The sequence below is a fragment of the Hylaeus anthracinus genome, unplaced genomic scaffold (assembly GCF_026225885.1).
Source record: "Hylaeus anthracinus isolate JK02 unplaced genomic scaffold, UHH_iyHylAnth1.0_haploid 12001, whole genome shotgun sequence".
NCBI classification, from domain to species: Eukaryota; Metazoa; Arthropoda; class Insecta; order Hymenoptera; family Colletidae; genus Hylaeus; species Hylaeus anthracinus.
In genome coordinates, this window is record NW_026534348.1 from 12,578,302 (window position 1) to 12,590,302 (window position 12,001).

A 12,001-nucleotide genomic window follows, 5' to 3' on the forward strand; every position below is an offset into this window, starting at 1 on the left:
GTAATTGAAGTCTGAGTTTTTGTTTAATGAGTAACGAGTAGGCAGGTGCCCATCTCGAAGGTTTTATCTAGATAAGAATTCAGTGAGGCTCGTACGATGATAAGTTAACGATTCGATCAATTCCTATCATTTACGATGTTTGCACTAGGTTCGTGATCGACGCTATTCTCGGCGACGATCGCGTAGGGTTATGAAGATCGAGGGTTATCGAATCGACATTTAAAATAATTAATTGAAAATGAATGTAGGAAGGAAGTTATCTCTTTAGAGTAAAAAGTTGTGATTGGAAACAAACTAAGTGTTTCAAAATGATGATGATATTCATATACGAGTTTCAACCTATATAAATGATTATTAAATTGAGAAACGTGAAAAAACACATAACTTAAGATGACTAAAACAAAGACTTAATCCTTCAATTTATGTACCAAGAAACTCGTCTATGAATATTTCTCTACAAAGTCAATAAATAAATGAAATGCCTTGGTCTGTCACACTTCATAATTTTATTTGAAGATCGAAACAAGCACAAAATATCTTTGATTAATTACCTCCCTGTAGAACAATTTTAATCCATAATACAAATTTTAACCCATAAATTAAATTCTGCGTTCCAGAAAATACCGAGAGCCACCATTTTTCGTAACGAAAAGCGATCAAGTTTCAGCGTGACGACACTTTATCGCAATTTTTCCAAGATTCCAAGTGACGTAGCGCGTCGTAAAGAATTCTACTCGAGATCTAATGGGAGGTAGCGCGCTGGAAGAAAAGAATCCACGGCGGTCCACGCAAGTCGCTGATAAGATTGTCGTGCAACGGGAGAATCGTTATCAATTCGACTGTGTATGTGTAGGTTAAAAACACGAAATAAAGAGAGCGTGCCAAGAAGTATCTGACTCGAGTGAAATACACACGAGATCTCCCCAGGGGGTGGCTCTAGGAGGTATTTGAATTTTCTTGAAAGGAACCATTTGTTTAGCCCTGACACGATCGCGCTCGTTCATCTTGAAAAATTGCCCGCACTTCGGCAAAATCCAGAGGAAAATCTGCGTAACACCGTTCCCGAGATCCCAGTGAACCTTTTCATTTGTTCGTCAAAATTACTCGGCGCTGGATTCATCACAGACACTGCTATCGTGTGCTCCGTCTCTTTTAAACGATAATTCCTCGACTAAAAAATCTAAACCTGCGTGTACCTCTCGATATCGAGCCAGGGCTGGATCAAAATCTTGCGAAAACCTGAGCTGCTCTCTAATAATATCTTCAACAGGTCGAAGAAATATGAATGTAATTGAAATCGAATATTTTCTGTTTTAGTATCTTACTCGTAATATTAATTTATAGATTTATCATGAAAGCTAATTTTATAGTTAAACACAACTAAATCAACAATGTCACTTCTATTTTAGGAAATGAGTCAATTCAATATTAAGAACATTTTCTAACATTTTTATATTCCTGTCGATTTTCATTCTCTGTGTACTAAAATTCAATACAACAATTCAAAAAAATAAAGAAGCGTCAAATTCAGGCAATCCTACCGTACTCCTACGATTCAGATATCAGAGCCAGATTGCCTCCGAATATCTTCTGAGAAATTCTAAGCAGCTTCTAGACACCTCAGCATTTATCCAGCCCTGCATCGAGCCAATGAAACGTACCACGATAATCAGAGTCGCGATAAACTATAAACGACAACGTTTGACAAATGTCTCGTCCACTTCTCACCGAAGACGAGGACTCGTCCGTTCTAAAAATCCTCGCGTTCGTCCGTCGCCTCGTCGCCGACGGCAGCCTCGCTCAGCTCGTTTCCTCGCATGGTGTATCGACGGACGTCTCGAACGTTGTTTTCTTCGAAAACTTTACGCTGTATCTTTGCACTTAAATGCTGGTATTGATCATACGATTCGGGACGTCTAGCGATTTCCAGCCGAGAAGCTGCGATACGTCGAACGAGCTACTGCGCGGCTAGAGACGCGATACGTCTACCTTTTCACGGTGAATACACGATACACGATACAATTTTTTCGCTCCACGCGTGTAGGATGAAACAGACCTGGGCACTTCCATAAGCACGTCGCTTGAAATAATATTATTTTAAAAGAGATTTCGATGCGTTTCACTTTTGAAACACGATAACGTTAAGCTCTTTAACTTCATTCGCTAAAGTGCTTTGGAAACGATAATATTCTATTCCAATTGAGGAAATGCGTTCTTAGAAATAACAAATGCGCTCTGGAAATGTTCTCAAAGTTAATAGATGTAATTACAAATCTCTCTGGGTAGTCAAAACCATGATACTATAATGGTTCGAGGAAAACAAGAAATTAGTACAACAGATATAATTCACTGGTATTTTGCATATGCATGATTCGCTCAAGGAAAACAGGAAATTAGTATAACAAATATACGATCTCTGAAATTTTGCATATGCATGATCCAATCATGGATATTTGTAATTTCAAATTCGCAATATGGTAATGTTTGATGGGGATTACAAATATGTGGGTTACATGGCTAAAACTAAGCTGGAGATGTTATAGAGTTCGTTAAAAAATTATTTCTTTCGAGAAATTATTAATTCGTTGCCTAAATAGCGACAGTGTTATTTCGACTAACGAAATAACTTCGCTGTTTCGAATCTCTATTATTTCAAATAAATCGGTGTTGCGGTTATTTCCGTGGAACTTTGCGATGAATAAAGGAGTGTAATATTATTTCAAATAGTTACGTCGTATTTTCGTTTCAAACCAAATTCGCCCAGGTCTGACACACGAAATTCTACGCGCGACACGATAACGTCAAAAGCGAATGTCCCTGTGATGTGATTGCATCAGGGTATTGCGAACGCAACTAGTGATGGGACTGATCCACTGACACACTCATTAATACAAATCAATTCCTAAGCATCATGTTCCTCGAGGTCTCAACAAGACACTGTACTGAACTACATTGCCTCTGAGCAATGTTCGCAAGGAATACACATCCAACGCGAGGATACTCCATCTTTTCCTCTGTGAATTGAATTTTCATCATAGTAATCCTATTAGTCACGAGTGTATGCGGTTTAGATCACTGAATCTGATTTCCACTTAGGGCCATTCTCTTTAGTTCGACAGTAGAGCTATTCCTTTGGAAGCGTATTGGGTCAGACCTTACAGTCTGACGCTGGTGGTCCTGTTCGTCTTAAAACGAGACTCTTCGTGAAAAATGGTCTACTGTTGAAATTGAGCATATGGAATACCTCCAAATCAATATTTATCTAAGATCATCGTTCAAACATGTTTAGATTCGTTCAGTGTATTTCCACGAGTTTTCATTTTTTAAATCGATACTATAACTTTGTATTTTGTTCCTAGTTTAAATTCAAACTAGAATCATGATTCATAATTATGTTTGATATTCAACCTGATTATCCCCATCAACTTCGAATGAATTTTGTATACAATTAAACAAGTCCGTACCGACAACAGGTGTCTCGATCGTTCGAAGATTCTCGGAGCCTTTCGAAATTTCATTCCTCGGAACGCCTCCGAATAAAAGCGTATCAATCTCGATCCCAGACGTATCGGGAGTACGGAAACGCGTCCCAGTCCCATCACTATAGTGCACGTACTTACATCGCCGGTTTGTGTACGCGACACGCAGACCAGTTGCGCTTTTAAGAGTCTACCAAAGAATCGTTTGGAGAGGTTGTCGACATACGCGGTCGCTCGGATCGGCCGACATGCGTTTAACACCGCGCTGGCTTGTACGTACACACAATTTACGTTTACACAATACGTACACACAATGCTCGTTCCTGTACAACACATTCAACCTGTCCGACATCAAGCTCAACCACGAACAGGCGACCAACGTTGTTTGAAGCTGAATCTTGAATTCGTCTTCCCCTCCTTCCCGGCACGACCGGTTGATGGGATTTACGAGGATGAACGTCGAAAGAGAAGCGTTGGGTGGACACCCCAGTCGATCCCAGACACTTCCGTCTGTTTTAGAGCCGCAGGAAGAGTCGGGCTATCGATTCGCTCTACTTGGTCTCGTTAATGTTTTCTACAGATTCCTCGCTAGTGACAAATTGGGGAGAACACCTCGGAAGGCTCCAGTTTTCTTCTACGCCAGAGAAAGATTTCTTCGAAACGTCGCAACAGATCTTCCGGTTATTATATCGTCGAGTCTTTGATCCTCGATACTGAAGTTGAGATCGCGTTTTCGAGACGATGGTTCTTTTGATTTATAAGGGAATAATAGAGTGTCCAGCGAGTGAACGGTCAAACGCGAACGGCGACCAGTGGCACCAGGTGTCTTGGCAGAAAAGGACCCAATCGCTTGGGTTTTTCGACCCGATACGAAATAAGGTTTCAAACATAACTTGAATGGTTCGCGTAAAGATAGAATATTCCATTTTTTTCACGTCGCAAGTAGATTACCGTAAACTGACTTTGAACTTCGTAAAAGTAACGAAACTCTAGATCAGAGTATTATACGAGCTTGTTACTAGTTTCAGTTTACTTTCAATCAAATTGGATGTTCAAGGTTCTTACCCGCGGCGACAATGCAGTGCGAGCTCTAATTATCCTAGCTATCTTCCGCATAGATCCTCAATGGTATGCGTCTTTCTCTACTTTCCCTCTAGCTTTCAGTATCGTTTATCAGCACACTGATAGATTACCTTAGTAATCTGTTGGTAAGCAGACCATGCACGCATCTGCAATACGTTGAATAAACATGATTGTGTACATTCGCAAATCGCTCCCTGTCGTCACTGAAACCTAGAGGCCCTACACACGGTCGAATACATATTAATATCTGCAACGCACAGAAAAAAAGAAAGTAGATGTATCGTATAAAAAGGTATCAGTGATTTTGAATTTTTGAAAGATATTCTTTCGTTATCTCATATTCTTCCTTTGAAACTACTCAAATTATGTTTGAAGTAGAGAAAATAATTAGATGTACCGTTCCTAGTAGGACACCCTGTACATTTGAATTCGAAAAAGTGGTCTTTCTTTCAAACTGCCTCCGAACCCCAATGATCCAATATCCCTCTAACTCTTCCCATTGTCCAATCTCCTTTGTTCCCAAATGCTACCATCGTAGCATTCCGTTTCACAGAACAATAAAATTCTCGCACTCTCGCCAAACATCGAGCGTTAAAACGAAGCTCTTTTTTTTTTTAAGAAAAAACAAAAACGATTCGACGATTCGATCTCGCTCTCCTCGTCGTCTTCGAAGTTTCCTCCGTCTTTTGGTCTATGAGCCACAGCCAATTACCGTTTCGTCCCGCAGTTTTAAGTTAAACGAACTCGGCTTTGATACATCTTTCCAACTACGTCGACCGACGTTCAACTCCCCCGCTGAACTATACATGCACGATACGGGTCTGGTAATTTCAACAAAGCCTTCATCCAGAAGAGAGGAACTTCGTTCCAACTACGACGACGTTGCGTCTCCGTCGACGATATTCTTCACGCGGAAGAAACGATCAAAGAATACTTTAAAAGAGGAATGCGTGACATTGTCGCTCTAGCAGCTCGATGAGTTTTAATATTACATACACGACGTCCATGTAACGACGAAAAGTTCATCTACTCTTTAGTCTACCGGATGCGTAAACGGTCCGGAAAGGAAAATCTTCGGGAAGCCAACATCTCGCGTCGACGTCGTCGTCGTTGACGACGGACAATCCAAAAGAATTCCAAGCTCGGCGCTGGATGATATTCGTCGTCGATTCCGTCTGCTCCGGACAATCCCGACTCCCTTCAGCTAATTCAGACCAAGGAAGAACAAGAAAACGCTATTTACTCGCGAACAAAGACGAACTCGTTGTAATGGTTCCAACGATTCTCCTCGGAGTCCATGCCTGGTTTCAGCTGCTCCGAATTGCTGCCAGCGGTGCCGGAACCGCAGCTACCGGCCAACTTGAATCCTTGCTCCTGTAGCATGTCGAACGCCTGCTCGATAGAGCTGTGCTTCAGGAAGAATCTCGAGGTGTAACGATCCGAGGTACCGTGATCGGGATCGCGACTCTCGTTCAACGTCTCCCCGAAGACGTCCCTGCAGAGAGTCACGCGACCGCACACGAGGATCCTGGACAGCTTGCGAAACTTAACATCGGGCAGACCCTCGCGACCGAACGCGAAGCTGCCGCGATAACCGACGGTGATGTAACCGGGTGCCCTCTTCCCTGAAGAGCTCAGGGACCCGGACGACTTGCCGTTCTCCAACACAGCGCGCTCCAATCCAGGCAATCCGTAGAAATTCGCCTCCTGCTTCAACCGTTCCCTCTCTCGGAAGCCCTCCGGCAGGACTAGCGCCTGATTGCGCAGGAAATCGAGAACGTAGCGGAAGAGTACCCCGTCCCGGTCCAGAAAGTACTTCCCCTTAGCGTCCTTCTCTACCGGCGTTTTCCCCGAAAACAACGCGGCCAGATGAGAGTCCGCCTCGCGGGTGAGGGTGGTCAGAGCGGTGGTATAAAATACACCGCCCACGTTCAACTCCACCACGCTTGGCACGGCTTCCTGTTGCTGGTCCGACTGCTGTTGATCCACCATGCTTCTGACGCTTCTCGTTAGACTCGTTTCGCGAAGTCGCGCGACGCGACTCGAGTCAGCTCTTGGTCACCGTGTGCACGCGAATCGACGAGGTTTCTCGTGACTGGGGGGACACTCGCCGGGTGGACGATCGACGAGAAGGGAAAAAAGGGGGGAAACAATAGTCTCAGTGTTTACGGTTGTCCGTGCGACGATACCGACTGCACCCCCGCAAAGTTAACACTTCGTGGACACCGTGCACAGCACCGCGAGGGTCGCGTGAACAGCGAGAACGGGGACGTCGGATCGGTGACCGAGGACAGCTGAGGGTGGACACACTCCAAGATAGCTCCGACCCCGAAAGCGTGCTCTCGCGGGTCTAGGAACGGGAAAGACTGACGAGAGACTGCGCCTACGGTCGGTCGAGGAAGGCCGAGCTTAGCTCGGCTCCGTCGCTGCGCTTCCTCTCCTAGGCACTTCGCGCGCGCGGCAGGACGCACCACTCGTGTGTGTTGCGAGGTCCCGATACGCTCGCGCAGAAGGTCCATCGTGAACGCGCGCCGATCCTCCGTAGCGAGAAGAAACGCGCGCACCCACCCCCTTTGGTCATTCGATCACCGCACGCGGAGGGTCGTTCCGCGTGCTGTCGCCCACGAAATTCCCACTTTTGTGTCTCGTTAACCGATCACAGTTGAATCCCATCGGCTGATCTCTTTGACACCACGCCTCGCTGCCTACGTATCGAATTCTACGCGACCGGTTGTGCGAAAGAAAAGGAGGGAGCGTTCCGATTAGCTTTGAGTGTTGCGTGCAGTTCCACTCCTTGCGCGGATGTGCTTTGTTTTCGTGACCTTTGATAAATTGATAGCACCGCTTTTACCACTGACCTTTCTATCTCTTGTGTCCGCGTATTTGTCCGTTACTCACCCTCGGTTCTTGTGTAAAGGGAATTGTAATTATGTGTTTTGTCGCGCGGATACGTTACCTGCGATTAGGCGAATGTATAGGCATCCGCGATAACTGCTAGTCCCGTTAAGATTGCCTCGGACACGGAGTGGTAGTTTGGGTGGAAATCGGTCTCTTCGTGTATCGCTTCGCTGGTAAACGTTTCTCGACCTTGAGAAGATTCAGAATAAATATTGTTTCACTTCCGGTTTTGTGTATGATGCAAGCCCACGCATTTGAAACTATAATTAGAGAAATGACGTCAGGTATTTGCGAAGAAACATTTTATCTGATCATCTGACACAGTGGTTCTTAATCGCCGTACCGCGAGATACTGTAACGTGCCGTGAAGGCTATACCGTGATATGAATCTTACGTGTAGGGGTGCTTTAAGAATATTAACACTGTTTTAGAGGAACAGTACATTGTGTTGGCAAATATATTTTGTCTTCAAAAAGACTCAGCTTGCTCTTTGTTCCACCCTTGGAATCCAAAAATACGTTTCTTTCTGTATTGTTACACATCCTTCTGGCTTCATAGCATTAAAACATGGCTTTACCATTTAGTGAACTATGGAAACAACCTGTGGAAAATTTCAAAAATGTGTTGACAATAATGAAGAAAACGGACAGTGACTCTTTGAAAACAAAATACATTTATTAGTATGATATATTGTATTACCAATTTTGTTTCTGTAACGATATTACTTTCATATAAGTGTTAACACTGTTTTGAAACAGCCTGTACCTACAAGGGAGAAGTAACACAATTTAGGAAATGATTCTTGAAACTAAATTTATAATATTATCTATGCAAACATTCTAGATTTTTATTAAAGAAACATGTATTCTGCAATAGCAAGGAAAACCTTGTCTATATTTATCCAATTTGTTACATCATACATGTGAGAATTAAGATTTTTACCTCTTACTAATATCAGAAGTTCCAATATTGAATAACTCACAAGAAGACATCAAACTCAACTATCTTCAAACTATTACAACGATTCAAATGTTAAAGTAGCCTGATTAAACTTTTATTTTCTATTTTCATCTCTCCTAAAATTATCGCTACAATCATACATTAACCGCCATTTTGGAAATGGATCTCTCTCTAAAACTCTAAACTATCCCATTAACTTAGAAAGGTTAAGAACCACTGACCCTAACAATTGACATTCTCCCCACCATTCGTTGTTATTCCCTGATCAGTTGGTTCCACGAACAACCAAAGTGGCGCACTGATCAGTCAAGCTTCGTACGTGAATTGGATGGTCTGCGATGGCCGCTGCTAACACCGTGAAATCATTTCAATCGCTTTTCTTTGCGTACTACGATTTACAATTCAGTACGTTACGAACGCTGCTTTCGTTCGGTACAGTGCACAATAACGCGACAAAAACCGATGTCACTTAATAATCTTTCTCGTGTTACTACGCAGATCAACGCATGTGAACAACTCGGCCTTTCATCGTCCGTCGGGAACTGGGACGGCAATTCCGCGGGTTAATTACCATCGATTGAAAATTGGGGTTCGTTCGAGTGTCGTTTCAAACACCAATTCGTACGAAATGTCCGAGCCACAAAAAAGAAATTTCGGCGAGGAAACCAGGGGCAATATTCTCGGGCATCATTCGTGGAGCAATGGTCCTGACAGCGAGGATGAGCTAACTGGCGAAAATGGACTGCTTAACGAGAACGAGACCGGACCAAGGTTCGTAAGCTAATCTCTAACTATTCGTAAATTCGTGTTTAATTAGGTTACTCGATAAAAGCACAGCTGTTGTTTTATGCTCTATCTTTAATCGATGACGGACGTGTATACGATCTTTGTATCGCTGTTTTCTTTGTTCGACGATGCACTCGTTCACAATAGAATGTTGTACTCGATATTGTGAACACCGATTGTAATTGTTGGAGCATCGATTCTTAAAATAAAACTAATTGTAGATGAGAAAAGAGCATTAGAAACATTTGATTTTCACCATATGTAACTTTATTATCTCGTATTAGTATGAGAGATAGTATAGAAGGGAATCCCAAACATAACAGTTACTGATTAAAATAAAAGCATTTATTTAAATAGAATAAAATTGTATTTTCTTTTGTTTTTAGCCATTACAGACCAACTTTAACAGAGCAGACTATGCGTAATATGACGTTTGCAGAGGAAAAAATGCGTAGAAAGCTAAAATTCTTCTTCATGAACCCGATTGAAAAATGGGAAGCAAAACGTCGTTTACCATACAAATTTGCTGTACAAGTCATTAAAATCATATTAGTCACTCTTCAACTATGCCTATTCGCACATAACAATTACATGCATGTAAACTATTCTTGGGATAATCGATTATCATTCTCACACCTATTTCTCAAAGGATGGGATAGCATTCAAGAGGTGAGATATCATTAAACAATAAATTATTTTAAAAACTATCCATATAATAATTGGTGTTGAACTGCAATGGTTGGTATATATATTACTTATTCGATTATTTTTATCTTCAGGTACCAGCTTATCCACCAGCAGCAGGCCCCTTGGCAGTTTACAAACAAGACCAATTCTACAGTACAATTGATTATGCTTTAGATGGTTACTATAACGTTAATAATGCGATTGGATCTTATTCGTACGTTACAGAAGACAACTCGGTAGTTCCAGTTGTCCTATGTTTATATCAATACAAAACAGCTATTATATTCGGTTTCAATGAAAGTTATGTTTTCGATAAAGAAATCGTAGAAAGGTGCATAAATATAACCCATGAGTTCTACAATGAATACGGCACATCAAAGAACTTATTGACCAAACAAGAAATCAATGTAAATTTCTCGGCTCTTGTTAGGGCAAGTTTAAAATTTTCTCTGAAAACAGTCAATTTAAAAGCTGCCGGACCTATGACACCGCCGGATTGTTATAAATTTGATATTAATATTGGCTTTGATAATCGCGATTTTGATGGACAAATGTTGCTTTCGTTAGATGCCGAACCAAGGAGACTGCAATGTAAAGGGGATACACGTTACATTACAAATAATCGTATCGAATCAACCTTGAGGACGTTACTAAATTTATTAGTAATTTTTATTTGTTCGTTGTCTCTTGGTTTATGCTCCAGATCTATATACCGCGCACAACTGTTGAAATTCGAAACCATGAATTTCTTCAAGAAATCATACGGCAAAGTATTGAGTATTGAAGGAAGGTTAGAGTTTTTAAACTTATGGTACATAATGATTATTGTCAACGATCTTCTAATTATGTTCGGCTCAGCCATGAAAGAACAAATCGAACGAAAACAATTTGGCAGCGATCATTGGAATTTATGTAGCATATTCCTTGGAACAGGAAACTTGCTCGTTTGGTTCGGGGTATTGCGATACCTCGGCTTTTTTAAAACTTACAACGTTGTTATTTTAACGTTGAAAAAAGCTGCCCCGGAAGTCGCACGATTTTTAATATGTGCAATTCTTATTTATCTCGGTTTCACGTTTTGTGGCTGGTTGATCCTAGGCCCATATCATATAAAATTCCGATCGCTGTCCACGACCTCAGAGTGCTTATTCGCTCTTATAAACGGCGACGAATTGTTCGCAACATTTTCTATAACGTCTTTCAAATCGCCAATGTTGTGGTGGTACTTTAGAATATATTTGTACACGTTCATTTCGTTGTATATTTACGTCATTTTAAGTTTATTCATTTCTGTGATAATAGATGCTTACGACACAATTAAGATTTATTATCGTGAAGGTTTTCCGAAAAACGATTTGCAAACTTTCATAGCTGCGTGCACAGATGATGCATCGAGCAGTCTGTATAGAGCAGACGATTCTGACAGAAGCGATTTGACGGAGCTCCTCGATCGCTTCTGTTGTTGTCGGAAAAGGGCCTTTTACGGCTCATTCTCAGGATCAGAATTCACAACAAAAACCGAGCAAACGTGCGAGGGAGCAATCTGTGTATAGTACACTTATAGACAATAATATATTAGATAAAAATTATGGCTCCACGGCAGAGACGATGTATTATAACGACAATTTTGTCGTGTAAAGTATTTTTTACGAAATTATTGTATTGCATTTGTTTAACAGCTGTGGCTGTGTCTTGTATCTGCCAATTTTATGTCTTGCGATTGTCGGAGGTCTAAATGTCGGCAACGATAGACTTATATTACGCGTACGCAAGAATTCTACTCATAATTTTATATGATGCGCATTGTATATGTACATAGCATCTCGACGATATGTAAAGTTTAAAAACATGAAACGCGTTTTAATTAAAGCGAACGAACACATTGAAAGGGAATGTGTTATCCAAAGAAATATATTTACAATGAAGTACAATAAAATTGTAATTTTTCTAACCAATATTTCATAATTTCCCCCTTTGAATGTTTCTCCTACTTTGCTAGTATTAAATAATAAATAAATCATTATTATCGACAAGCTCTTGATTTTAAACGAATCATATTATACATATACAGGGTGTCCCAAAAGTCGGGGAGGAGCCGGAAATGGGGG

The 12,001-nt window shown here is 41.4% G+C and overlaps 2 protein-coding genes across 5 annotated transcripts; one reads left to right on the forward strand and one right to left on the reverse strand.

The window, feature by feature from the left end:
- Window positions 1-487: 487 nt before the first annotated feature.
- Window positions 488-7,027, reverse strand: LOC128890915 (BTB/POZ domain-containing protein KCTD16). The gene has a single exon (XM_054149927.1). It carries the CDS (start codon window positions 6,552-6,554, stop codon window positions 5,802-5,804), a length of 753 nt encoding a protein of 250 aa, XP_054005902.1. The 5' UTR covers window positions 6,555-7,027; the 3' UTR covers window positions 488-5,801.
- A 566-nt stretch (window positions 7,028-7,593) lies between these two features.
- Window positions 7,594-11,844, forward strand: LOC128890911 (mucolipin-3-like). Of its 4 annotated transcripts, none has more exons than XM_054149918.1 (4): window positions 7,594-7,744; window positions 8,919-9,191; window positions 9,593-9,875; window positions 9,986-11,844. In XM_054149918.1, the coding sequence occupies exons 2-4, from the start codon at window positions 9,049-9,051 to the stop codon at window positions 11,444-11,446; spliced, it is 1,887 nt and encodes a 628-aa protein (XP_054005893.1). In that variant the 5' UTR covers window positions 7,594-7,744; window positions 8,919-9,048; the 3' UTR covers window positions 11,447-11,844. The 4 variants fall into 4 exon arrangements, with proteins under 4 accessions (XP_054005893.1, XP_054005896.1, XP_054005891.1 ...); XM_054149921.1 differs by lacking the exon at window positions 7,594-7,744 and adding an exon at window positions 7,839-7,856; XM_054149916.1 differs by lacking the exon at window positions 7,594-7,744 and adding an exon at window positions 8,683-8,825.
- The last annotated feature ends 157 nt before the right edge of the window (window positions 11,845-12,001 follow it).

Coding starts and splice junctions, on each gene's coding strand:
- LOC128890915 (XM_054149927.1), bottom strand. CDS start 6,554: ATGGTGGATCAACAGCAGTCGGACCAGCAACAGGAAGCCGTGCCAAGC.
- LOC128890911 (XM_054149918.1), top strand. CDS start 9,049: ATGTCCGAGCCACAAAAAAGAAATTTCGGCGAGGAAACCAGGGGCAAT. Junction 9,192..9,592: donor GAGAACGAGACCGGACCAAG/GTTCGTAAGCTA, acceptor TTTTGTTTTTAG/CCATTACAGACCAACTTTAA. Junction 9,876..9,985: donor GATGGGATAGCATTCAAGAG/GTGAGATATCAT, acceptor TTTTATCTTCAG/GTACCAGCTTATCCACCAGC.